General features: G+C 51.1%; 1 protein-coding gene across 1 annotated transcript in view; it reads left to right on the forward strand.

The window, feature by feature from the left end:
• The first annotated feature begins 842 nt into the window (after window positions 1-842).
• KIF23 (kinesin family member 23) overlaps window positions 843-27,157 on the forward strand; it is a 66,503-nt gene continuing 40,188 nt past the window's right edge. The window contains exons 1-23 of the mRNA XM_056865760.1: window positions 843-908; window positions 2,439-2,561; window positions 3,011-3,116; window positions 4,787-4,923; window positions 5,217-5,326; window positions 5,399-5,569; window positions 7,395-7,436; window positions 7,734-7,846; window positions 8,569-8,690; window positions 8,946-9,048; window positions 9,470-9,549; window positions 9,633-9,752; window positions 10,098-10,257; window positions 10,670-10,834; window positions 11,402-11,559; window positions 11,840-12,013; window positions 12,520-12,699; window positions 13,056-13,376; window positions 15,174-15,404; window positions 15,932-16,014; window positions 16,370-16,451; window positions 16,557-16,627; window positions 17,647-17,741. Coding sequence (XP_056721738.1) covers window positions 864-908; window positions 2,439-2,561; window positions 3,011-3,116; window positions 4,787-4,923; window positions 5,217-5,326; window positions 5,399-5,569; window positions 7,395-7,436; window positions 7,734-7,846; window positions 8,569-8,690; window positions 8,946-9,048; window positions 9,470-9,549; window positions 9,633-9,752; window positions 10,098-10,257; window positions 10,670-10,834; window positions 11,402-11,559; window positions 11,840-12,013; window positions 12,520-12,699; window positions 13,056-13,376; window positions 15,174-15,404; window positions 15,932-16,014; window positions 16,370-16,451; window positions 16,557-16,627; window positions 17,647-17,741 — 2,992 coding nt within the window. The 5' untranslated portion in view covers window positions 843-863. The remainder of the gene's footprint in view (window positions 909-2,438; window positions 2,562-3,010; window positions 3,117-4,786; window positions 4,924-5,216; window positions 5,327-5,398; window positions 5,570-7,394; window positions 7,437-7,733; window positions 7,847-8,568; window positions 8,691-8,945; window positions 9,049-9,469; window positions 9,550-9,632; window positions 9,753-10,097; window positions 10,258-10,669; window positions 10,835-11,401; window positions 11,560-11,839; window positions 12,014-12,519; window positions 12,700-13,055; window positions 13,377-15,173; window positions 15,405-15,931; window positions 16,015-16,369; window positions 16,452-16,556; window positions 16,628-17,646; window positions 17,742-27,157) is intronic.

Consider the following 27,157-nt stretch of genomic DNA (forward strand, 5'->3'; position numbering starts at 1 on the left):
TGTGCGCTCAGTACTCAGGTTCTCAGAACACCAAGAATGTTTTGGATGGCAGTGGAACCTATTCGTTTTCCAAAGCAGCCCATCCTAATTTAGTCCCAGCCCTTGTGGAGTGGAGGGGGCACCACAAGCAGTACCTGTCTTAGGCAGTGATCTGACCATGATAATGGCCTTAATCTGAACCTCCCCACATCCACACAGTAGATCGCAGGAAGACTGCTCTTTAAAAAAAAAAAAAAAGATTCTGGATATGACAGTTTTCATGTACTGAGCCCATAACAAGCTGGGTTGGTTCCATAGTCTCCATGGCAACCAGGAAATTCTGAACTTGGCCTTTCAGTGGATGCTGAAATCCCCCAGGACAATCATCTTGGGGATCCTCAACACTAAGCCCAGATACCAAGTGTGCCAGGGCACATGCAGTTAAGCTCGGTAGGTGGGAAAGCAGCAGCAGCTCTAATCTGTTCCCGGTGCCCAATGCAAAGTACATGCCATTGTTGCCAGCCACCATTTGTGCTGGTAACTTGCTGAAAGAGACAGACTGGCAGAGGATAATTGGCAGATGGAATTTCCATGTTCAAAGGCCATGTACTTATTAGTAACAGTGATGGGAAGCAGCAATATGGGGAGGTTTTGACTTTTTTGCCCCAGTTGTGGGATATGTGATGGAGGAGATACTGGACTAGATGGACCCTTGGTCCGATCCAGCAGGGCTCCTCTTACATTCTTAACCTTGGGGGATAGCATGTGAGATGTTATTTATGTTTTAAAACTGACACTCCTAGTATATATCGGCATATATCGGGTAATGTCTGTCTGAGTCTTGATTCTTTATGCCCAGTAGAATTAAGACCCCCAGAAGGAACATGCTGAAGAAAGTATACGGCAGCAGTCTGAAGGACCCTGTTGGGGTAAGTGGGTTGTGAACTAACTTCCTTCACTTCTTGCACGTATCTCTCTCCCGGTTAATATTTGTCCACTGAACAGAAGGACAAACTTAATGTTTTACACAATTTCAATACCTTTATTGACATACCATCAAGCAGTCTATCAAATAAAACCAACCCTCTAAACATCATTTAACCTCTGCCTCTTAACAATTTCATCAAAAGATTTAGCCACAGATTCAATAGTCTCAGAATCTCGGGAGGATAACAACCATTTGATTAATGTTTTACACAACATGTCTTCCTGCATGCATGACAAGACTTCTCTGACAGCAACCACAAGCTGAGCTTGATAAAGCAAATAGTGCTCCCCAAGAAGACTTTCATCCTGCTTCTGTGAAAACAAAAGCTGGATTTCGGTAGGTCTTCCCAGCCTCTTAGGCCAACTTGGCTTTCTGAGCAGTTTGGATTTGTGTTTCTCCATATCCAATTAAAGGTCTGAACCACTAATTTTGTGAAAATTATTCTTACTAGTCAAGTAATTTCAGAGACTTCAGAAGGATCTATAAAGATAAGACCCCATAAGGGGTCAACTTTATCTACAGTAGTACAATATTTACAAGCAAATTCTAACCATGTGACAGCAAACTAGACAAACTTTCAGTGAGTTAATGATCTTTTATTGGAAAAAGAGAAATAACTTTTTATTAGGCAAGATGATAAAAAATAGAGACAACAACAAGTTTACCCTAAAAATACTGAAAGCCCCCATGCTAGGAAAAGTACTCTCCTAACATTTCTCAAAAATAGTTGAGCTTCAAAACGAATCAAATGTCAAATAACTATCTTAGAAAGCTTTGAAAGCCCAACATGCCAGCACTTCTGACAGGTCCCTTCACAGAAAACCTGAGTAACTCTGGCTGTTACCGCACTATGTATTCCCAGCGATGTATCAAGAGTTTGGAAATGTTATAAAAAACATCGCTTTAAAAGGGTTTTTGGATATTACGGCTAAAAAATGGTTGGAAAACGTCTTCACAGCTAAAGGGGCCAAACAAAGTGTGAACAGTATTTTTATAACAGTTTCAAGCTCTTAATACACCGGTGGGAATACATAGAAAGTGCAAACAGTATTTTTTATAACATTTTCAAACTCTTAATACATCACTGGGAATACCTAGTGCGGTAACAGCCTCTGTGTGATGTTTTTTATAGAGAAGTGACAGCCGCTACCTTAATCATTTTAACATTATCACGGGATGATTCTTTAGATAAGCAATTGGTTCTCAAAATAGTTTTAGGAGATCATAGGCAGATATATCTGATAATGCTTGTTAACTACTCAAGCAAGATTAAAAAGGCTGTATTTAGCACTTTACTGGTAATTAAAAAGCAGTAATTCTACTTTTTTCTTCAGTTTCATTAACTGGTTGTCAAAGATTTACAAAATCCTGTATGTTTTCTGACCGGCTGGTGAACTTTCTACAACAGCTATGAAGTACGTAAGAACGTTCAGGTTTAGCACACACATCATGACAGGTTTTTACCCCGCAGGTGTACTGTCGGGTGCGCCCAGTACCAGATGCAGAGTGCTGCATTGATGTGATCAGCCGCACCACTGTCCAGGTTCACCCGCCCGACGGATACCGCAGCATCCGCAACGGGGAGTATAAAGAGGTGAGGTATGCTGAGAAAACCTAGAGTGAGGCGTTAAGATCTGACTCTGCTGTTGGAAAAGGCAGGTGATATATCTTGGGCAGGTCCCCAGGCCCGCAGGCGAAGGGCCAGGTGTGTATGTTTTGCCAAAGCAATGGGAGAAGGCCCAGAGCTGGATGTTGCTGAAGCTGAGCTCACTGACCATGAGAAAGTGCCCTCCTGCAGGTAGTGATGGCCCGTGGCAGGGGTGGCAAGGGCTACATGGGAAGGGCGACGACTGTTTTCATGACCTGGCCTAGGAAGAGCAGCTGGACAGACAACTCTGCTGTAGAACAGCATCAGATTTGTGGCTCAGAGCGCCTGACTAGCTGAAGCAATGCCAGCCTCACTCAGGCTGAGGCCAGCGGCAGTCTGTAGCTGCACGCCTGTGCCCTCCTGCCTCCATAACAGCTTGTTGACTTTCTCCATAGGTGCAATATTCATTTAAAGAAGTGTTTGGCCCCAACATCTCTCAAAGATGGGTTTTTGATACAGTCGCTAAACCTCTCGTAGAGGACCTCATCCATGGAAAAAATGGTATGCCCAGATGAATGGAATTATTTGATGCTTTAAGTCGTGCTCAACTGCCACCCACCCTCTTTTTTTCCTGGCACGTGCTGCATTTTCTGCCACGCTGGCTGCCAGGACTGTGGAGGGTCTGTTTTGTTTGGTGGCAATTGCTGGAACGTTTGAATAGAAATGCTGTTGTGGCAGGCTGCGGTTTTTCTTTTTAAAAAATCAACATGTCTAGTTGGAATGAAATACGTTGTTGTGTGGTTGCTCATCTTGAAAGGAATGCACATAAGCTGTACTACTGAGTTGATTATTCCGTTTGTAACTTGGCTTTCCCCACCCAGCAAGGCAAAAGCATTCCAGTGAATTGATCAGCCCAGTTCAGTGGTCGGCAAACTGCGGCTCGTGAGCCGCATGCGGCTCTCTGGCCCCTTGAGTGCGGCTCTGGAAAGCACCCTCCTCCTCCTCCCCCCTTTCTCTCCCCTCACAGCGCGGCCGGGTTTTGCATGCAGCGCTCGAGGGCCGGCGGCGCCAAGGTGGCCGGCGGCAGCCAATCAGCGGGCTGGATTTTTTGCGCTGGTTTTGGCTGGCGGAGGCGGCCGAGGCGCTGAGGGCGGACGGCACGCCGGCCGGGGAGGGAAGGAAGGAGCCCAGGCGGCGAGGAGGAGGACGTCGGGGCCTGGGGGGCGAAGCCATGTTTGATTCATTTGTCCTCTCTTTTTGGGATTTGTATTCTACATGCACATTTTCCATCCAGATACTCAAAACTCTGCATGGGGGGTTATTGGCCATTTATGAATGGGAGGTTTTGCCTTGGATTTGCCACTCAGATGCACATTTTCCCCATCCAGATTCTCAAAACTCAACAATAAGCCCCCCTGAAGAGTTTTGAGAATGCAGATGGGGGAAATGTGCATCTAGAGAGCGGCAAATCCAAGGCAAAACCTCCCGTGCATGAATGGTTGTTAAAAGGCGTTTTGGTTCTCAAAAGAAATCTCAATCGTTGTACTGTTGATATTTGGCTCTGTTGACTAATGAGTTTGCCGACCACTGGCCCAGTTCAAAGCACAGCCCCAGATGCTGGGTGTCATCTTTCCTAAAGCACTGCTGTTTGGAATCTTCAGAATAAAGCACACTCCCTTTTTTCAGTTTGGCTGTTCCTCATGGGGGTGATCCATTGGGTTCACCTTCTCCCCCCAGTCTTATGGGCGTTCTTTATGATTTTCTAAGCCTGCTTCATGCCTGCACAGGTTTGCCCTGAGGTATTTTATTGTTGCATTTGTACCTTGCCAATCCACAGTATGGTCCTGTACCTGATGATACAGCCAGCAAGGGTGGTGGCAGTGGTGGAAAGTGCCCAAGTCACAGCTGACTTATGGGGAGATCCCATGTAGCGTTTTCAAGGAAAGAGATGTTCAGCGGTGGTTTTGCCATGTCCTGCCTCCCCATGGGCTGAGAGAGCTCTGAGAGAACTGTGACTGGCCCAAGGTCACCCAGCAGGCTTCATGTGAAGGAGTGGGGGAATCGAACCTGGTTCTCCAGTTTAGAGTCTGCTATACCACGCTGGCTCTCAAGTTAGAAGGTGCAGGTAGAAAATGCTTGCAGGGAAGGTAAAAGAGAACTCCTTTTTTTAACTGTAGTGTGCATGTGAAGTTCTCTTAAATACTGGCGTTGACTTTCTCTTTAACTCCTAGGTCTCCTTTTTACATATGGTGTTACGGGGAGCGGGAAAACGCACACAATGACAGGCTCCCCGGGCGACGGTGGGCTCCTTCCCCGGTGTTTAGACATGATCTTCAACAGCATAGGGCCACTCCAGGCCAAACGATATGTAAGTTTCTTGCTACCCAGACTTGATATTTGGCAGCTGGCCGTTGATCTGACTAGCAGGCTTGTGTTGTGCGAGGCATGTGCAATGCAGGCAGAAGAATGATTCTTAGAAACAGGCTTAGCACTCTGCAAGTCTTTTATATGGAGTCGGTCAGATCTTACCACAGACCGTTCTTCCTTAGGATGCTGCAATTTTGCCTTCAGATCTTCCCGTTCAGTCTTCCTTTGGTGCCATGCTGTGAGTCAAAGCTCTTGGGAACTCCTGCCCTTACTGTGTGATGTGGTTGCTTTCAGGTTTTTAAGCTTGATGAAAAGAATGGGGTTGAGGTTCAGTGTGAGGTTGATGCGTTGCTCGAACGGCAGAAGAGGGAAGCTCTGCCGGTTCCAAAAACTCCATCTGGCAAGTAAGTGGCTGTTCAAGTGGAGAAGGGGGCAATGTTGTAGATGCTTCATCTTGACGTGTGTGTTTTTTACAGGCGGCAAATAGACCCTGAAATTGCTGATATGATCAATGTTCAGGATAACTGCAAGCTGGAAGATGTCGATGAAGATAACGTTTACAGCATCTTTGTCTCTTACATTGAGATTTATAACAACTATATCTATGATCTACTGGATGAAGCTCCTTTTGATCCCATCAAACCAAAGTGAGTCAGCCTCCTTCAGCGGGACACTTTTGTTAATTCCATCAGAGTAGAGCTGCAAAAGTCTGGGATCTTAGCAGCAAGTCTGGCTTTAGTCTAGCCTTCCTCGGCACCCAGCTGACCCAGCTGTTTCAGAATGCTTGGGGATCTGTTTTCCCCAGGATCATGCAGAAAGATTGAATGCTACTTGCTGTAGAGGTTGGCATAGCTTAAGACAGTGGTCCGCAAACTCATTAGTCAACAAAGCCAAATATCAACAGAACAACGATTGAGATTTCTTTTGAGAGCCAAATTATTTAACTATATAGGTAGCGACGAGCACTGCCCCAATGGCTCAGCTGCAGAATGTCCCTGGACCGCAGGGGGAAGGCGGGGGGGGGGGGGGCGACATAACTTCCTTCCCACCCAATTCCCTGGACTCAATGGCGGGGGTGGGGAAGCCTGGCCTCTCATCTGCGCACAACCCTCGCAGCCTGATCCCCCCCTTACGCAAGAGTACTGTGGGGGGGGGAGAGGGAAGAAGCCCGGTACGAGCCGATGGAGGAGGATCCAGTCCCAAACAGGGGAGGGATGATAGGCTTCCCGGCTACTCAAGCCTCCTCCCCGGCTCAACCAGGCTTTTTCTTCTCCGTGCTGGCCCGTCTCCTCTTCCGTAGTCTCGAATAATGGTGGCGGTGGAGGAAGAGCTCGGGACGCCTCCTACTCCCGAGTAAAAAAGGGGAAGGCAGCCCGGAAGTAACACCACCCCCCGCATCCAGGCCTCTTTCTCTCCCCCACCCCCAATTCGGCCTGTCTAACTCCCCTCCCCCAACCCGGCCTCCCTTCCCGCGGCCTGAATGCGAGGAAAAGAAGTTGTCTTTCTCTCTCTCTCTCCGTCCCTCCCTCCGCCGCGGCCAGGGGAGGCCGGCGAGGCCTTCGCCTCGGTCTCTCTCAGGACTCACCTCAGCAAGGCCCAGGGAGGGGAGCAGGCGTGCAAGAAAAACAAGAGAGACAGAGCCTCTGCCGGGATAGTCTCGCGTGTCACCCTTCGAATCCCTAACCGCCGCCCGGCCGACTGTCGCTCTGGCTGACCGACTGACTGAGCGCCCACTTCGCTCCTGTCCGCCTCGCTCGGGTCTCTTCGGGCGACGCCCCGGCAGATCCCTTCCCGGCCTCCTCGCCGGGGCTTGAAGCGCCGCCGCCTCGTCCTCCGCCGCCGCTTCCTAGGTGCCGGGACGAGTGCGACTACTGTGGCTGCTCTGAGAACAGAGCCTTGGACCATCTCTCCGCCATTTGCCCCCCCGCACCTTCCGTCACTGCGCCTCATACGACTCGGCCTCCCCTCCGTGGCCAATCGCCGCCCGCCTTGCTCAGAGGACCAGGCCGGGCGGGTGCCACACATGTGCTGGCTCTGGTGTGGCGGTAGGGCGCATGCGCGGGGGAGAGGCTGTTAGGATTTGTAGTTGGCTTAAGCCCTTCGGGGAGCCCCTTTCGGAGCCTCTGGAGGGTTGGGGTTGCGCCGCGCTGACTCAGCACGCCAGCGGTTTTCTTGATTGCAACCTCGGGAGCCGCACTCAAGGGCCCAAAGAGCCGACCACTGGCTTAAGAGAACCAAATCTTCTCCACCTGGTAGTTTGCTGGCTGACAGTACATAGGGAAGTAGTTCCTAAATAGGGGGGATGAATAAGCTCGACCAAAAATTATTTAGCAAAATGCAGTAACAGCTTCTCAAAGGGCAATCATGGTCATTGGGTTTGGGGTGTTCTTCAGAAAATTGTCTCCCATTTGGAATGCTAAGTCGGAGGGGAAAAGGGGCCAGTGTAACGCTTTAATTGTGTTCCTTTAGTAGGTGGAACAGCTGTGGCACTCCGGTGCGAAACGTTGACTTTATGTATGTGCACCAAGTCTTTCCCTCTTACTAGCAGTAGAGATAATTAGTGGAGCTGCTATTTTTCTGTTGTGAATGTTGCTGTCTGCTTCTCTCATGCTGAGGCCTGCTATTGACCGTTTGTGCATGGCAGAGTGAATGCCCCCCTCCTGTATGTGAAACGTGACTTGCGGCTAACCTTCCTCGAGCTCTTGCAGTTTGCCTGAATGTTACTGCTGTCTGGTAGCTTGCACTGTATAGCTGTCTCAAAATAAAGTGTGGTGCTGGCCACAGCGTACATGGAGCTCCTCCCCGTTGCAGGCCTCCACAGTCCAGAATACTCCGGGAGGATCAGAACCACAACATGTATGTTGCGGGATGCACCGAAGTAGAAGTGAAATCCACAGAGGAAGCTTTTGAAGTCTTCTGGAGAGGTAAGAACTCTCCTGCCGTGCATTTAGCAGACTGAAGTGGTGACTTCAGGAGAGCAGTGTGAAGATGCTCTCATTCCTGGTAGATGAAAGCCCTTGTAGCTCACCATTTGTGCTTTCACAAAGCCATACTTGGATCTGTTAATAGCTCGGTGCCACTAAAGGACCATACATTTCTCTTTTAAAGCTGTCTAGGCCCGTGGGTTTCTGCACATTTTGTGTTAGCCCATTCTGTCAGTTACGCTTTGTCTTGAGGGAATCAGTGTGTTGCAGTAATTAGTGTTGGGCTGGGGAGGTGGGTTCAAATGCTCACCCTGGGCCAATCAGTTTTCTCAGCCGAGCAGATCTCACAGGATTGATGGGACGGTGTGATGGAGGAAGGGCAGAATAATTAAGTGACGCGTCTGCCTTGAATCTCCTGCTGATCAGTTTCTCTGGGTGACCCTGAGTTCTAGTACTGGTTGAGAAGGTGAAAATAATCAATTTCTTTACTCCGTTGATTCTAACCTCCACTTAGCTGGCGTTTTGAAACATCAGTCACAAATTCTTCAGCCTTTGTGTGCCACCTTCTGGATCCTTTTGGTTGCTCTGTTCTGTGGTTTTTCCGCTCTGGACTATGCACTGCTCCATGGGTGACCATACCATAGATGTGTGTGGGGCACAAAGACACTGGGTGGCTCTGTCTTCAGGCTCTTCATGGCCACTTTAAACTTCTTTGTTAACAGGCCAAAAGAAGCGACGCATTGCCAACACTCAGCTGAATCGTGAATCCAGCCGTTCGCACAGCGTGTTTCTAATTAAATTAGCCCAGGCTCCACTGGATGCAGGCGGAGACAATGTTTTGCAGGTGAACTGAAGAAGGAATCATGAGCACTCATGCTCGTTCCCTGCATGCATACCCCTTGACCTCTCCCCGTCCCCCACCCCGTGTGGCAGACTTTGACATCGGCTGGGGTGCCAGATGCAGCCCAGTGTGTCCGCTCACCCATCATTGGACAAGTTGCTAATATTTCCAACTTGTGGATAGAGATCTGTTGTAGTGCAGAGGGTTGAAGAGTGGTGATTAGTCAAAAACATGAATTTGACCTCTTTCGTCTCACAGGAGAGGGACCTGATAACCTTGAGCCAGCTTTCTTTGGTCGACCTGGCAGGCAGCGAAAGGACAAACAGAACCAAAGCAGAAGGCAGCCGATTACGTGAAGCAGGTAGGTGCTGTGCATGGCTGACTGGTTGCTTCCAGTTCCACCACTCTTGCCTGGAGCAAAAGCCAAGGGGCAGCCATCTGACTGGGGTGGCCCAGGCGAGCCCAGTCTCATCAGATCTCGGAAACTAAGCAAGGTTGTCACTGGTTAGTCCTTGGATGGGAGACCACCAAGGAAGTCTAGGGTCGCTATGCAGAGGAAGGCACTGGCTAACCACCCCTGCTTATCTCTGGCCTTGAAAATCCCTTGGGGAGTCGGTATAAGTTGGCCGCAACTTGCCAGCCCTTTCCCTGACCATCCGGCCCCAGAGTCAGAGTGCTCTGCTGTGGAGTCCCTGAAGTGCACAAGTGGAAAGCAGTGCCCTCGGGGCGTGTTTGCGGGGGTCAAGGCACGGTCCTTGATTCTGAGAGTAACTTTCTTGCAGGGAATATTAATCAGTCATTAATGACGCTAAGAACCTGTATAGAAGCTCTGCGAGAGAACCAAACCTACGGGACCAACAAGGTGTGTGACGTGGCTTTTCTTTGGCTTTTCTGTGGCCCTTTAGTCTCACAGGTTTGGCACTTACTAAAAAAAATGTTTTTTAGATGGTCCCCTATCGAGACTCCAAACTGACCCACCTTTTCAAGAACTACTTTGATGGAGAAGGAAAAGTGCGGATGATTGTCTGTGTGAACCCGAAGGCCGAAGACTATGATGAGAGTTTGGTAATTGAGTTCTAACTGTAACCTGGAGAGTTAAAATTCCTATGATTGGCAGTGGGTTGGTGCTTTCGATATCGAAGAACACTTCAAAGTTGTGCTACATGCGGGGTTAGTGTGGTTTTTGTGTGAAGATTGTAACCAGTACAGGGTCCTGAAGTCTTGCATGTAAAACTCTGTATGCGTCAGTGTTGTTGTGTAAGCTTGGCAGCAAATGCTCAGTTGCGCTGGAAGAAAGCCTCCCTCTTCAGGACCCAGAATTTTTGATGTGGCTCGACGAGGGTCTGCCCCATTAGCAGAGCCTTTTGCCAGCTCCCTGTAACCTTTTAAACCTGGACAATTCTTTTGCAGCAAGTGATGAGGTTTGCGGAGATCACCCAAGAAGTGGAGGTGGCAAGGCCTTTTGACAAGCCGCTGTGTGGGTTAACCCCTGGGCGCCGGTTTAAGAATCAGGCCTTCAGGGAGGAGCTTTCACGGCAGCTGGAAATCCGAGGTGGCCCAATCTATGGGGGTAAGTCCCAGCCAGCTTTCTGTGCCTTGAATGCTGACTGAGGCCCTTCTCAGTTGGTTGTCAGGCTGTCCTGGGACACGGCGGCAGCACAATCTGCAGTTTAGCCCAGGGCAATGTCAGCAATGTAGCTTGGTAGCTGTTGCCTCCTTGTAGATGTGCGGTCAGACAGGAGTGACATATTCTATCGAGAGCCATCCCAAGTTCAGAAGTTGAGCGGCTCTACACAGACCCTGCTTCTTCCTGCCCCGTATTATTCTCAGAGCGGTGCAGTGTCACTTCTGCATGGGCGGGTGTTTGGGACAAAATGTGTGTGGCCGGCAGGGGCAGCAAGCACATGAGTGGCACTGGCAGCTCTGCTTTGTGGCCAGGGCAGGAAGGAAACCCACGCAGCCACCTGCTTTTCCTCTTGCAGATCAAGAGCAGTCTCTCACAGAGAGGCTCTTGCAGAGCTTTCCTGCGATGCCTTCCTGTGAGCTTCTAGACATCAATGATGACCAGACCCTTCCTCGGCTTATTGAAGTGCTCGAGAAGCGCCACAGCATCCGGCAGAGGCTAACAGAAGAGTTCACCAAAAATGGTAAGCCTTCGCAGGCTGTGTTCAAGCGATGGCCTGGCTGCTCTCCTAGGAGGGGCACAGCTGGTGTGCTTTTCAGAGAATCTGTACTGTACTGCGGGGACCGGATTCTCCTCTTGCTGGTGGCCATTGGGGCAGGGATCTCTTGCCTTCTGGCCAGAAGGCACAATCTCTGTTTTGTTTCACAGCTTGGATCTAGCATTTGGAGGGAATTTCTCCAACCGGTACTCTCCGTATGTTTCTGGTAGTTCCCTAACTGGCCAAGAATTGTACATTTCAGTTCCCCATGACCTTTGGGGAAAGCATGAAGCATGTCCCAGTGATGAAGCTGATGACACTGAAGCTCTCTAGACGCGGATTGGATTGTGGTCACTCGTCCCTGCCAACAGAAGCTCTTTGACATTTTTATCTGGCTTGTAAAATCCACGTTAGGTTTCCACACTGACCCCATTTTACAGGTGTGGGTACAGGCCAGAGGGCTGCAGCTGGCCCGAGCTGGGGTACTTCTGGCTAAACTGGCCCCTCCAGCCCCCTTGGTGGCCAGGCTGCCACTGTCTCCTTGTGTTGCAGTGCGTTTTGTGAAGGGCCTGCTGCAGGACCTGGACGCCAGCCTCCTCTCCAAGGAGAACCATGCCCAGGCAAAAATGGCTGAAAAAGACAAAACGATCGGAGGGCAAAAAACCGAGATCGAGCGGCTGGAGAAGAAAGCGAAAACTCTGGAATATAAGGTTTGCCTTCAGTGGCTGTTGAAGCTGCACGTGCGTGTGACACCGACCCCCCCCCCCCCGTCCTCCTTGCCTAGGCCCCCTCTGTGGCCTGAATGCTCCACTTTCCATCCTAGAAACTGGGCTCGCTTGAATCGCTTCTCTGTCTTATACTTAAGTGGCGATGGCTGCTGCCCATAGAGGGCGGTCTGGTGCTTCGTCCACTGGTTGCTCCCTCAAAGCCCCTTGTTGCTCGTTGTGTCGGGTAAGGGCATGTCAAAGCAGCTGCCGTTTGCTCTGGCAGATCAACATCTTGGAGAAAACGACGGCCATTTATGAAGAGGAGAAGCGCAACCTGCAGCAGGAGCTGGATGCCAAGGGCCAGAAGCTGCAGCGCCAGGCTTCCGAGAAGCGGCGGCTGGAAACGCGGCTGCAGGGCATGGTGACGGAGACCACGATGAAATGGGAGAAGGAATGCGTAAGTGTGTATATGTGTGTGTGTGCATGTGCAGGCTGGGAGTCCAGCTTTTCGAAGCCTGGTGGAAATGAACCCATGAAGTAGCTTTTCTAATGGGTGAGGGAGCCCCCCCACTATAAGGCTTTATTTAATAGGGAGTTCCTATGCTGCTTTTCTCCACAAAGGGACCCAAAACAACTTACAGAAACCTTCAAAATACAACACAGTCCATCTAAATATGAGTGTTGATAACTGCTTGGCGAGAGTGTCATCTGCATTCTGGTGGCACTTTGCTCCAGACCCTAGACAGTCCCAGTCTTCAGCATGGTTGGCCTGCCTTTTTGAGTAAGAGGAATTAACTCTGTAGACGGGACCTTCACTGTAAGCCTGACTTGCCCATTCTGCCATGGCAGCTCTTTTGCCTTCGGCGCGCTTGAGCAATTCTTCGTTTTCTGCATGGCACTCGTGGCTGGCAGACGTTCATCTCTCTCAAAGGCTAGCTGATCATCGTCCATTGTCCTTCGCAGGAGCGGCGGGTGGCAGCCAAGCAGCTCGAGATGCAGAACAAGCTCTGGGTGAAAGACGAGAAGCTGAAGCAGCTGAAGGCGATCGTCACTGAGCCCAAGAGTGGCAAGCCAGAGAGGCCTTCTCGGGAGAAGGACCGGGAGAAATTCCTGCCGCGTTCGTTGTCGCCTCCGCCGGTCCCTGTAAGGAGCCTTTAACCCCCCTGGGCAAAATGAGCCTGAGGTGCTCTTTCATTGTGCGAGGGTGTGTGTGTGTGCTGAGGCTGGGCATTGTCCTTGGCCATGCGTCTGCAGAGAACCTGTCCTGCGTGTGGGTCTCCGTCTTGCCAGCCTGCTCCCCATCCCTATGTGCCTGGGAGCAGGGTCCCGTACTCCCCTCCCTCCCATGTGCCTTCTGTGTCCAGGTTGGAAGAACGGGGGATCTGCAGCCCGCTTCTGCCTCCCAAGAGTCCTGTGCTGTGCTGGCTTTGTGTGGCTGGTTGGCTGGCTGGCTGCCTGCCTGCCTCTATGTCGTGTTCACTAACTTCGCCTCTCTTCAGTTTTCTAGTAACTGTGTCGTCACTCAGCTCCCTGCCCACCCGCCTGCCACAAGTGAGCCACAGCTGCACAGGCGCTCTAACTCGTGCAGCAGCATTTCCGTGGCCTCCTGCATCTCGGAATGGGAGCAGAAACGGCCTGCCCATGGCAGCAAGTACCCCAGTGGCGGCGGCATGCCCACGGCCAGGAGTAGGCTGCAGGAGCAAGAGCCAGCTAGGCCCTGTGCCATGGCAGAGAGGAGGCGGGGCATGCACTGGACCGGAGCCCTTGAGGTCCCCAGCGGTAGAGAGGTGCTAGAGGTAGGGTCAGAGCTACTCCCAGCCGTGAGTGGGGGGCAGAGTTTGGCCACGGTGCCTCTGAGGCTGAATGGTCTTCTCATCGCTTGAGAACGGCTGTTCTGCAGAGGCTTTAGGAGTTCCAGAGAGATCCTTCACTCCAGCACCCAGGCAGGCATTTGAAGCTGAGGTGCGGGTGAGGGTTTCTTGGGCCATGGTTGGTTGAGCTGCCTCCAGATTTGGCCTGTGTGTTCATCAGAAGTCAAGCCCTTCACTTACACGCTCAATCAGTCTGTCTCTAGTCCTGGCTGTTCTCTGGCAGCTGACCTCTCTCCAGGCTTCAAGGACCCCTCCTTTTGCTCTTGTTTTGTCGCCTGGCAACCAGCAAGTTGTGGCTGGTCCCCTTTGGACAGGTGCCGTGGGTCTGAGAACAGGGTCTGAGAAGCATAGCTGTGAATTTTGCAGTAGGAAAAACAGGCTTTCCCATATGCCATCTTTGTCTAGCTGTTGCCACAATGAGCCGGTCATTGGGCTCAGTGACAAAGAAGCTCAGTGGCCCTTTGTGTGGCTGCCTAGTTGAGGACAGCTCTGATAGCACGGTAGTCTTTTTCTTCCTTTCTCTCGCCACCATCCTTGTGCTAGTCACACACACACACATCACTCCTCCACAGCACAGTCCCCCAGACTGGCACTTTACCTGGATTCTGGGTCCTTTGACCTTAGAGGGTTTTTATAGCCGGGGCGAAGGGTGGAGCAGGTAAGATCTGTGAAGTCTGATTTCAGCCCTCTTAAGGAAGCTGTCTTCCTTGCTGCCCTGAGAGGGTAGGTCGTGGGGGGTTGCGTGCCTGCTGAGTCTTAAGGGGTGGCCTGTCCCAGTGGTGCCCTGGCTGTGGCTTTCATGATTGGCTCGTCAGAGCTTAAAATCGAAGCAGTTGTTTGCCCAAATCCAGACAAGTCTTTAAAAGAACAATCTGTCTTGCTATGTCTTAGCAGCTGTGTAAGGAATCCAGGGACTAGAGAGATCAGGCAGCGAGAGACTGGGGGCATTTTGATCTCCTGGGACCAACTATTGTGAAGAGTACTAACAGCCATGGCGCTTGTGACCTTAAACAAGGAATGAATTGCAAAAAGAAAATGTCATGCCAAAAAGGAGGCAGTGGTGGGGTCAAAAGGCTTTGGCACGTGAGCTGGATGGTTCTGCATGAAGCTCTGTTGCACAGCAGGTGAGCCCAGAGATGAGCACCAGCCTTACCTGTTACTGCTCTTCCTTGTGCTCACCTGGTATACAGCAGCGCTTTGCTCAGAAATGTCAGGTGGGACCTCTTGCATGTCATGGCACACCTATTTCCAATTTTTTCCCTTTTCCTTTTCCTGTGTCTGCCTGCCAGTGGAGGGGCATATACCCTGCCTCTGGTTCAGTCCATGGAAACGGCTGCCTTGAGAAATCTGTTAGGTTTAGTGGCCCTCTAAAGACAATTCTGCGTTGGTTGATTAGACTTCTTTGGAATAAGAGTCCATGTAACCCAAAATTTTGCCCATGGAAGCTGCCACATCCTCCCTCCCCAGGACCTGGTATGAGGCACTCTCTGCAAACCCAGTTTTGTTTTTATGTCTTTCTCCCCCTCCCCATGCCAGAAATACCACCTGTGTTAGAAAGACTGGCCCTGATTTGACTTCCAAGTTTGTGCTGCGAATTAAAGGGCAGTTATTACCTTTATTACCCATGAATTTTAGTAACTTGGTGATGTGAGTTAGGGAGGCCCCAAAAGACACGTCTTTGAGCTTGGGAGACCCCTGCAGCTGCTCACTCGTGGCTCTGCCGATTCTTTTTGTGATCCGATCTAGAACGCTCCGCCAGTCCATCTCCGGCACCGGCGCTCTCGCTCGGCTGGGGAGAGGTGGGTGGACCACAAGCCATCCTCCAACATCCAGACAGAAACGGTCATGCAGCCCCATGTGCCCCACGCCATCACCGTGGCGGCTGCCAACGAGAAAGCCCTGGCAAAGTGTGACAAGTACATGCTGACCCACCAGGAGCTGGCTTCCGACGGGGAGATTGAGACGAGGTTGATCAAGGTAAAAAAAAAAGGGGGAGTCGAGCAGGGTTCCAAGGGTCAAAAGGCTTTGGGGGGTGGGAAGGCATGAGCTCTGTCGGATGGGGAAATGAAAGAATGCAAATGTTTGTCCTGTATGTAGAAGTGCAGTCTCTCGCAAGCAGACTTTGATGGTGGTGATGGGTTAATCTGACCCCAAAGCAGCAGACGTTCTTGTCCAATTAATCTTTTGTCGAAAAGTTGTCTTTGGAGAAGGGGATGGTGGTAGCTGTGTTAGAGCTGTACTAAACAGTATTGTGTGTCGTCTCCCTGCGGGCGAGAGATGAAGGAAACAGGCCGTGGTGAGAGTCTGCAGACTTGCCTTTTGGCTTAACTCCCTTCTCCAAGGCCCATCACAACTTAGCAGGGTGTCGGGAGAAGATAACATTTCCCTCAGGCCTGGCCTGCAAGAGCAAAGCAGGGCTAGTTAAAGCCAGACTCCAAGCACTGAAACTACGTCCTGCTTAAAGACTCACTGCAGTGAGAAGCTGAACTTTGTTTTGCTTCCAGGGTGACGTTTTTAAGACCAGAGGCGGTGGCCAGGCAGTCCAGTTCACAGAGATTGAGACCCTGAAACAGGAATCGCCAACTGGGTGAGTCTGGCCCTAGCATTAGGGAGACCCAGAGACTACTGTAGCTACTTTCAAAGGCCAGGGTGGCCATCTCCCAATGGTGTGCAGCCTGTTCATTCGGGGATAAGTATTTTTCTTTTCCAAATAAGGAATAAAAAATCTCATAAAGGGATCAGAGACATGGTGAGAAACAGCCAAATTCGGTCCTAAACAGCTGGCTGTGTTGATGGGCCTTCTGTTTGCCCCTTGTCAGCTGGCTGCTTTTAGGCAGAAGGCTGGCACGGGAGTCCTCACCCTGGAGTCTTTGGACCATTTAAGCCCCAGATAGAGGCTCGTCCATCAGACACAGATTCTAACTGTTCTCTGCTGGTTTCAGTCGAAAGCGGCGATCATCTCCCTCAAATCCTGCTCCACCAAATGATGCTACCGAGTCAGGATGGACGGATATAGAAACACGAGTAAGTTTGAGGAAAGGGGAGCTCAAGCTTCTTCAGGGAGTTCAGAGTTGGCTCTTTACTCCAGGGTGTGTGTGTGTGTGTGTGTGTGTCTATCTGTCCCTACAGTGTTCTGTTGCAGTGGAGATGAAAGCCGGCTCAACCCTCGGACCCGGGTACCAACATCATGCTCAGCCCAAGTAAGTCTCTTCTTCAGACAAGGCAAAATGTCCTGGCTCGTTGTCCCTTGTTTGTGAGAAGGCACGTTGCAGGTTTCCCACAGCTCAGTCTGGGCCTCAGCAGTTGATCCAGGCCAATCTCCTGCCGGGGCCCAGGGCACTCCCAAGTTCTGTGGACTCATTTTCCGTTGGTGAGGCCTGATGAAGTGGTCAGGCTGCTGGCCACCTTAAAGGGGCAGCTGTGAGGCCTCTCCTTAAGATGGCATCCCTGGACTCCACAACCTCAATAATTACCGTCCAGTGGCCGGCCTTCCATTCCTAGAGAAGGTGCTGGAGCTTGTGGTCGCTGCGTGTTCAGGAGATCTTGGAGGAGATGGGCATCTAGACTGAGTTCTGTCCAAGATCAGGCTTGGGTTTGGGGTGGGATTTATTGCCTTCATTTATTTCCTTTTCTTGCTGGGACTCAAGGCGGATTGTGGGAAGATAGCCAATGCAATAGGACTTAGAATTACAGAATTAGAGAGCAATGTAAACAGCAAGCAATAAAAGTTGATGGTTCCCGGCCTTTTAGAGTATGAGGACCTCTTTTTAATATAAAAAAGTTTTCGAAGTCTGCGAAAACTTTTTAGTATTAAAAATTGAGAAAATACACAATAACAAAAGCATCAAAATGACCATGCTTAGGGCATATGTATGGTTTGGCAGACCCCCCTCCCCGCAGGTTGGGGAACTACTGATCTAAGGCCAAGAGGAATTGCAAGGCAAGGACGGTGCAGTCAAAGCAGGTGATTCCTTCCGTGGTCATTGCTGCGGGGCGGCCTTCCAGCTCCCTCCTGGGCTGCTGCTTTCAGCTGCAGCTCTAATAACTTAACCAGAGTGCCCTCCTGAACATTTCTGTTTTGCACATTCTGTGAAATGCCAGGCCTCCGGGAGCCCACCAGGCCTTCTCAGGCAGGCTGTCCCCCCAAGCTGGGAGTCCTCACTGAGAGTGCACATGACCAGGCGGCTGCTGATCTTTGCCCCCCCCCCCCCCTTGGCAGGGTGGCACCTTTAGAAGGCTGCACTTGGCCTTCCAAGGCCACGAAGGGCCTTGGAGTGTGTCTGCAGAACGGGCACGACTCGTGTGCCCTGCCTGGTGCCCAGTAGTAACTGGGCCACAGTGTTCTGCCCTTTGAAGTTTCCAAGTTGTCTTTAAGGGGCGGACCCATGTGGAGTGCATTACAGTAGCCTAGGCGCAACGTGCCCATAGCATGGATCTACATGGCCAGGGAGGCTGGCTGTGCTGGGCTCAGGTGGTTTTCCTCCTGCTTAGCCGGCTGCTTTCAGAAGGTGGTGCTGGCGGGCTGCGGCATTTGTGCCAGGGATCTCATTGAACCCGTGGGTAGTTTGAGAATTTGCAGAATGGGTACTGGGTGCCAAAACACAAAATAGCAGTTGTGTGGGTGGGACCAGTTACTAAACGCCTGTGACGGGGGCTCTCTTCAATTGCAATAAAGTTGGGCATTTCCACAAACTGTTAGGCCCCCCTAACTGGCATGACGGAGGCAGGGTCTCCAAAAGGGTGCTCCCTGTACGCACAAAGATGACGCCTCCTGGGTTCTTCCTATTTATAATTACATTATTTCATTGTTTTCTTAATAAGACATGCCCCCACCTTTCCTCTTGGCTCAAGGCAACTTGAAGCACTTAATCACTGAGGCAGAGGAGAGCCCTCGTCTGGGTCTTTGCTTTGGGGAAGAAGCAGGTGGGCACCAAGTGACACAGCAGTGGGCACATGTTGCCCACCGTCATAGTGTTAGGGAACACTGCCCCATGTTCGTTAATGTCACTGTGTGACACAGTTTGGAGCGATTGTGGGTTTGGAGCCAGGCTCAGTTCAGGGTGCTGGTCCTGGTTCCAAATAGGCAGAGAGAGTTTCAGGGCTCCTTGCAGAACAGCCGCCTCCTGTCCAGCTCACTAGTTCAGACCCTCCTCCCAAGCCTGCTTTCTGTCTCCATACCTGCAGAGGTGAGGCAAGGGGCAAGTAGAGACAGGGCTTCCTTGGTGATGGCACCCTGTCTTTGGAATGCCCTCCATCTTGAGGTCCAGATGGCACCCACATTACCGGCTTGTGCCTGCCAAGGCAAAACATTTTTGCTCACACCAGCTTTTAACTTGAGTTTTATCTCCTTGCCCTGTTTTCTCTCGTAATCGTGCCGGTTCTATGGATTTGGGGGGTTAAATAATTTGAGTGGTTTTTAATTGTTATGTTTTTATTCTTAAAATGTGCTTTAATACCTCTTGGGCAGATTTTGGCGAATGCAGGATAGAAATCTTCTAAAGATAGATAAGTGAATATCAAGGTTTGGCCTCTTGCAGATAGGTGCCGGCCACACTGTGGAAGCAATCTGGAAAACTGGCAGTTTTACAAGGCATGTTTAACAGGCAGGAAGGGGCATCTGAGGTAAAAAGAAAAAAGTTACTGAAAGGTATATCTGGTTGTTGTTGTTGTTGTTGCTTAAGGCAGGAGTATGGCTCTGCAATCTAGGGGAGGGGCCGTAAAGCCTCTGCTTGGCATGCAGAAGGTCTCAGGTTCAATCCCTGGCATCTCCACTTAAAGGATCTGGCAGTAGGTGATGGAAAAAGACCTCTGCCCGAGACCCTGGAGAGCCACTACCAGTCTGAGCAGACAAGACTGATTTTGATGGACTAAGGCCCCTTTCAGATTACCATTCCAAACCAGATGTCACCCATTGTTGGCCTGTATCCAAGTGAAGCGACATTTCATACAGTGGTTTTCATTCCTTTTATGAGCATCTCTAAATCGCTCTGAAGCTCTCTGGCCATTTCAAGCAGTGCTGCTCTCCCCCCCCCCCCCCCCCCGAGCAAATTAGCAGTCCTGTGCTGCAGTGGCCCCATGGAAAGGCTTGTGGCTGTCGGCTACCCTTAGGTGGAAACAGGAGAAGAAAAGCAGATCATGGGGTGGCACAGAGGACCTGCGTAACACAGTGCAGCGATCGTTGAATGGGGGTGGGGTGTGTGGAGTTTACTGAACTTTTGAAACTCCCTTCTTTCATGAAACCCAGCAGACTCAAGTGAGTGTGTGTGCGCGCATGCTCCCCCAGTGGCCCCTATGTATAAACAAGTGAATAAATAAAGAAGCAATCCTAAATGGGCCTACTCATAAATCAGGCCCATATTACTCAGAGACCTTACTCCCTGGAAAATGTCCTTAATGTCTACCCCATCCATCGATTGGTGCTTCCATTCCCCCTCTAACATACTTTTGGGGTGCACAATCGGATCTGGCTTAAATAATGTTTGGTACATTTTCTTTCATGCTTGTTGCTGTTATACAAATCCTGAGATGCTTGCCATCATATACAAGGTGTGAGCTGTGGGCCATGTTTTAATGCACATGGAATAAACATTCCAACATAAAGCCACTCATAATAAAAGGGTTTTACATATTTTTCCCCTTGTATTATGTTAATAGAGATGTCAGGATGTGTATTATATTATAATTTTATGCATGACCACTGAGGGAGGCCTGGATAAGGCCAAAACGCGTTTGGTCATTGTGTAGATATACATCAACTGTGAATGTGTTGAATGTAAATGTTGTTTTTAGTTAGCCTACATTGTAGGCCCTGGGTTTTTAACATAATTGTTCGCCATAATAATAAAACAGATACCGTATATACTCGCGTATAAGCCGAGTTTTTCAGCCAAAAAAAAGGGCTGAAAAAGCCGAACTCGGCTTATACGCGGGTCAATACGGTGGAGGAGGGAGGGGGGAACTTACCTCCATCACTGCCGCCGCCGGGCCCAGGCGCCTTCCTCTGGCCGGGAGGGGCCTGCCTGCGCAGGCAGGAGGCCCCCGCCGGCCGCGCGCCTGGCCGCCTCCCTCTGGCCGGGAGGGGCCTTGCGAAGGCCCCCGCCGGCCGCGCGCCTGGCCGCCTTCCTCTGGCCGGGAGGGGCCTGCCTACGCAGGCAGGAGGACCCCGCCGGCCGCGCCGCCGCCAACCACGCGCCTGGGCGCCTTCCTCCGGCCGGCAGGGGCCTCCTGCCAGCCCAGGAAGGCCGCACCACTGCCGCCGATTCGCCGCCTCTTCAGGTAAGTAGGGGGTTCAGGGGCTCTTCCCCCTCCCCCCCTTGGATGGCACTGGGGTCGGGGTGGGTTGGGGTGGGTTGGGAGGGCCTGGAGGCCGGCGGGAGGGCGACCTGGGGCAGGGGCCCTGCGCTCTAAAATGGCGGCCGCCATTTTAGAGCGCAGCATTGCCGGTAAAGGGAATTTCTTATTGACCCTCGGCTTATACGCGGGTCAATAAGAAATTTCCTTTTCTGGCCTCAAATTTGGGGGGTCGGCTTATACTCGGGTCGGCTTATACCCGAGTATATACGGTATATTTGTTAATATTTTAATAGTATTTCGCTCACCCCTTTGGTTTCATGGTACATAAGGGTCCAATGAGGGTGTGCATGCGTGCGCGCACACACTTTATTCTGCAGGGTTTGATGAAAGACATGCAGGAGTTTCATAAGTTTAGCAACCTCCCCCCACCCCATTCATCAGTTGCTGCTTCCATTCCTCCTCTTAGAGGCATCCTTTTTGGGGTGTACGATCAGATCTGGCTGATTGTTTTGGTGTTTGGTACACAGGATAAAAGAACAGTGTGAAAACATTCAGTAGAAATACAAGATAAATCTATTCTTGTACAAAAAACACACACACAAAACAAGTGAAGCTGTATGCCATGAAAACTGTACAAGGACAGCCGATAGCTTCAGGCATTTTGATGGTGCCAGGACTCCATATGCCCCAGTGCCATAACACAAATTTTAGAATGTTCCCCCTCCCCCTCCAAACAAGAACTCTCCATGAAAAAAGGCACATGGGGGGAGGGAAGAGTGGTCCTTCCAGAAGCTCTCCAGGCATTTTAAACAGCACACTGCAGTGATTCAGAAGTGCAAGGAAAAGCTGAAAGCAGTTTTCATAAGAACCAGCTGAGCCCCAAGATGCCAACCAGACACAAGCGGCACAAGAGAGCCAGTGTGGTGTGGTGGTTGGAAGTGGTAGACTAATCTGGAGAACCGGGTTTGGTTCCCCACTCCTCCACGAGTGGTGGAAGCTAATCTGGATTTGTTTCCTCTCTCCACATGAAGCCAGCTGGGTGACCTTGGGCTAGTCACAGTCTCTCAGCCTCACCTACCTCACAGGATGTCTGTTGTGGGGAGGGGAAGGTGATTGTAAGCCGGTTTGATTCTCCCTGAAGTGGTAGAGAAAGTCGGCATACAAAAACCAACTCTTTCTTTGTATGAAAAGGCAAAAAAAAAAAAAAAACCATTAGCAGCCAGGAGCCAAAGCAGCAGTGTCTGAAATGACACAAAGATCCCATTAGCAACAGGCTGTTCAAACGGATTAGAAGGGCAGTTTGAAAGGCGCTGAAGAGTCTGACCCAGCATGAGGCAGCGTCATGTGTGTGTGTTCGTGTGAATCTGCTGGCCGTGTGGGAGGACAAGAGGTTGTGGGGGTGGCCACTGAAGACTTCCCCTTCCTCTGTGCTCTGAGTATTTCTCCCCCCGGGCAAGTATAGAAAACCAGTGCGGTCTAATAGAGTGTTGGACTAGTATCTGAGAAACCCTGGTTGGAATCCCCACTCTGCCATAGAATCTTGCTGGGGGCCTAACCTACCTCACAGGGTTGTTGTGAGGATAAAATGGAGGAGGGGAGAATGATGTAAGCTGCTTTTGGTCCCCATTAGGGAGAAAGATGGGATATAACTGAAGTACGTAAATAAATGTAGATCTGCAGCTATAAAAGCGAGGATTTTGCTTGCTTTCTCCCCCTATTCTCAGCATGCTGGCTCCTGCCAGGCCTGTCCACAGACATCTTGCCCATGCAGATGCAAAGAACTAGCTGCTCCCTGTGTCTGCCCTTTCTGGCCAGCCACTGGCTTACCTTCTGTGATGTCATCAAATGAACTGCTGGGGGTGGGGCTGAACAACAGAATGTCTCCTGCAGGGGAAGAGTGCTCTGCCTTTGGGCACCAATTCTCCCCTGATCCCAGGCAGAAGTGGTTTCACGCTCTTGGCAAGAAGAGAACAGGCAGGCAAGAGAGCTCAGGTGGAGGAGAAGTGTGTGGGTTTTGCTTGTTTCTTGTGTGGGATGAGCATCCCAACGGTGACCTTTCTCTGTCTTTGCAGGCGCAGGAAGCCGTGAGAAGTGTGTCGGAGCCGCTTCTTGGTCCGGGGGATCTTTTCAGACTGCACAGCTGGCTCTGCTGGGCAGTGGCTAAAGGGAAAGACATAAATAAAGAGCATTTTTTTAGCCTCGCTGCACATCGAGGCCTGGACGAAGAGGGCCTGCTTCTGCTGCTACCTCTTGACCCCCCCACACCTTGTAAAACTGCCTCTCACCCCGACTTCCCAGTCGTGATCCTCTAGATAGTGCAACCTTCTTTTCCCTCTTGCCTGCCCATGTCTTTTTAAGAGACTTTATATCAAAATATGCTGTTATTTATTTAGCTGTCGTGAAGTGTTTTAGGATGTCTGGGTGCTAGGTTAGAATGGCAGTCTCGATTAGCTCCTGCCTGAACTTCTTATGGGATGAAGTGAGAGCGTGGCCTTTCCTGCTGGGGGGGGGGGCTGGTCTGTGGGGGATGTTGGACCACCAGACGTTGGTCTTCCTTCACCTGTTTGTGTGATACGACACACACTGCAGGGTGTGGGGGGGGGTCAGGAAAGGAACCTTCACTTTTTAAGTCTTGAATGGCAAATAAAAACTTGATGCATACCAGGGCAGGATCAGAGCCAGTCTTGTGCGGTCCTCTGCTGAGGTTGTGTTGCCCAAAGGCAGTTGAGAAAGCCAATCTTCCGGATAGAGCTGAAGCAGAGGATGCCCCTGGGACCATCCACAGCTAGCTGGGAAAGGGAGTTCTCCCCAAATGGCCCTAGGCCACAGGAATTATGTGCTTCCCCAGACACACACGCTTAGCACGGCCTCCTGTCTATGTACACTTTGGACTGTGCATGCAAATTTATACTTGCATGCATTTGTCTTCTGGAACAAGCTCCTTTCTGCCCTTGGTTAGAATTGTTCTTCCTCATGCAAACAGTGGGCTGTGTTGTACCATGCCACTCAGCTAATAATAGCATGTCCCTCTAGCTCAGGGGTCCTTAACATGGTGCCCACCAAGTGTCTTTAGGACGTGGCCAGGACTAGGTGGGGCTTTTGCCCATCAAGGCTTCTAATTGGCTACTGGAGATTTTAAAAAATGTTGCTCTGGCAGCAGCTGCCACCACAGCACCACACTATTCGCCATGTGACAGAAGGAAAGCCGCAGCAGCCGTTTTGGGGCTGGCTCTGCCTCCTGGGGCAGCCATTTGGGGGCTGTGCCCACCACCATTCTGTGTCAGAATCCCAAAGGTGCCCGCAAGCTCGGAAAGGCTGGGGGCCTCTGCTCTAGCTCAAGAAGCTGCCTTCTCACACAAGAGGCTTTTCTCCTGGCAAGATTTTTTTAAAAAACCTTTCAGACATGTTTTAGTCGAGGGACATCCTTTGCACTTTTAGAAGAAGCTTTTGAAGTTGCTGCTCAGCTGGTTCAGGGGGGTGTTTTGTCTGCCCGGGGCTATTTCTACCCCCTCAAGCAGAATCACACGCCCAGACTAAGGCCCCGCCTGGCAGGCCAAGCCCAGAGTCTTCTGTCAGCACAACACAGGGCGGCTGTCAACTTGGCTGCTGCTTGGAGCTCTGGGCCGGAGCAGAAGTGTTTGCCCTGTAGTGATGCTTGTAAGGCACAGCGAAACTAAACACACAACTGACTGCTAACAAGGCGGGTTGTTATCTCTTGCTGACTGGTCTGTTCCTGCTGTTGACACAGAGGGAGAAGTATTATGGCGGGTGGGGGTGCCAAAGAAGAGAGGCAGCGCGTGGGCATGCCCCCGCCTCCAGGGCTGAATCATGAGGTCTCTGTTCACTATCCCCCCCACCCTAAATTACGAGGTGGGTTCCCAGTGGTGTGTGTTAGTGGCCAGGGCCAGGACTTGAATCACTGAAGCCTGTACCACAACATGGTGTCTGTTGTGGGGAGGGGAAGGGAAGGTGATTGTAAGCCAGTTTGATTCTTAAGTGGTAGAGAAAGTCGGCATATAAAAGCCAACTCTTCTGCTTGTACATTGTGCTTTCTCCTTGAAAGCAGAATGCCCCACTGCTGGCAAGCAGCTTTTGGGCTCTGTTGGCTTCCAATCATCAGACAGTTTCTCAAAACTATAAGCTGAGTTGGTGCTGTTTCAGTTGATCTGTGATAGTGAAAGGCGAGGGAAATGTGGGCAACCTAGCAGGGTCGTTGGGAGTGTTCAGAAGGGCCCACAGTTTCTATGCATTTTGGTTTTTATGGCTCGGTTGGGCTCCTTCAAAACCAGCTGCAGTCTGTGTCCCACTGGTGCTGAGAAGCCCCGGCTGGCAGCTGGTCCCTCATCCTCACAAGTGAGCCGCATCCACTCCCGGAGGAGTACCCCTGCCGCCCCCCTTTTGACTTCTCGCCCTGCCCGGGATCTGGAGGGGCTCGCTCTTCCAGTGCTCCCAAACTCCAGCATGATGACGAACGAGGCGATCTCTGCTTATTAATCATTTCCATCTCCAAAGCAAGCAACACTCCAAATGTAATTAACTTTTATCGTGTTGACACGACGGGTTATAACAATGTCAACATGGAGAAGTTGCTGTTGAGATGTAGGGCGCAGCAGGGACAACAAAAAGAGCACCTGGAGCGGTGTTGCGCAGCTCACTTGCACTGAAGAGCTCCGTGCTGAGGGCCGGCTGGACTGAGGTGCTCCTGGGCTGAAGGACGCCATACTACTCGCCTGTTGGCTCACAAGGCAGAGCTGAGATGAGGAAATCCGCGGAGTGAAATGAGCCCGTGGCTTCCTGGGTGTGAAAAGTCAGAGCCGCTCATGTTGGTTTGCCAGGCCTGGTCTCATCCTGACCTTTCACTCCCTGCTCTGAATTCAGATCTTCTAACCCTTGCCTGTGTGTTTTGGCTGTTTTTGATTTTGCTGAATGTTCTTCCCTATTAACAGACTGCAAGCGGAAGCAGACATGGCAAATCAAAGCCAGCGTCAATGAACATGAATTGCCAAAGCAGCTCCATTTTCAAGCAATGGATATAACAAAGAAAACCAGTCTTCATATTCAAATATTCTCCTAACCCCACCTGAGTGGCAGCAGTTGTGGGGGCACTCTGCTCGTGCACACAGCCCTTCATGACTGCTTTCTGTGTTTTGGGGTGGTGCCCTGCAATTGTGTGTGCGGAGGGGACAAGCCGCCTCGTCAATCGTCTGCAGAAAATAGCTCGATGTGGTTTCACACCAGCATTCGTTTCTGACGCGGGCGCTGAGTTCTGCCCATTTGGCCCCTCTCCAAAAACGTTTTGGAGATTCAAGCTAAACGTAAGCATAAAGGGGGGGTATCTGCTGGCCACCCCCCCCGTGGAGGATGACTCTTGGCCCTGAGTGGTGCGGAGCCGTCCCGCTCGTCTGCTGTGGCGCTCCGGCCCTTTGCTCTGCTGCCAGTTTGTAAAAATATTGACTTTGGAACACCTGCGTTTTGTTCTCTGTGGTAACACGACATGCTTGAGCAACCGAGATTGCGTGTTCCAGCCAGCTTGGCAGGGCCTGTGCTCAAACATGCTCCAGAGAGCGCTTCCTTTGTCCTGCCTGTTTGCCTGGCTATCTGTCTGGCTGTCACAGAGTGGAAGCAGCTGCCCTGCCCCCCGGCCTTAAAGGGCAGCGTACTCCTGCAGAGATAGTGTGCAGCAAAAGGCAGGTACAGAGGGAGGGGTCAGTCGAGTGGGGGAGAGTTGGAGGGCAGAGAGGCAGTGGGCAGTGACATCAAGGGGGATCCTTTCCACGCTCCTCTGCCCTACTAGCTCTCTGCAAAGCTGCGGTAGTTCTGGATTCTGCCTAACGCTTCCCTAAGTCTCTGTCCCGAGGCAACAGGAAACCAGGTGTAGCATTACTAAGGGTTATAATCTTGCAATTAGATCCTTAATATCTCTACTCCGAGAGGAGTCTTATTTGGTTCAGTGGACTTCCCTCAAAGAAAGCGTGTTGGGAATTGCAAAGTTTCTGCTGCAGGGTTACTTGCCCCCCCCCCCCCGTAATTGTGCACATAGACATCAACAGCAATAAAGAAAACGATGCTGTTCTGCTAAACGCCAGGTGCCCATCACGGCTCTCCAGGGCTGCCTCCCGTACCCTCCGGGGAGTGGGTGAAAAGCACGGACAAGCTGGCAGCAGCAGAGGTGGTTGCGAAGCCCACCCATGCCTGCATTGTGGCCCTGTCTCCAGTCAGGGCACCTGTGTGTCTGCAGTGGCTTAATTCTGCCTTACCTGCCCCACCTTGGGGGGAGCAGGGCTCTCCCTGCACCAGTGCTTCCACCAGGAGTCCAACCGAGGTGCTTCAGACCGGTAGAAGTGGGGGTTTGGGGAGGCAGGGGTCCTCAGAGATCAGTGGGAATCCCCCTCCCCTGAGTTTGGTTTGCTGCCACTGAGTTCAGTGTGTGAGGCAAA

The sequence above is a fragment of the Euleptes europaea genome, chromosome 20 (assembly GCF_029931775.1).
Source record: "Euleptes europaea isolate rEulEur1 chromosome 20, rEulEur1.hap1, whole genome shotgun sequence".
NCBI classification, from domain to species: Eukaryota; Metazoa; Chordata; class Lepidosauria; order Squamata; family Sphaerodactylidae; genus Euleptes; species Euleptes europaea.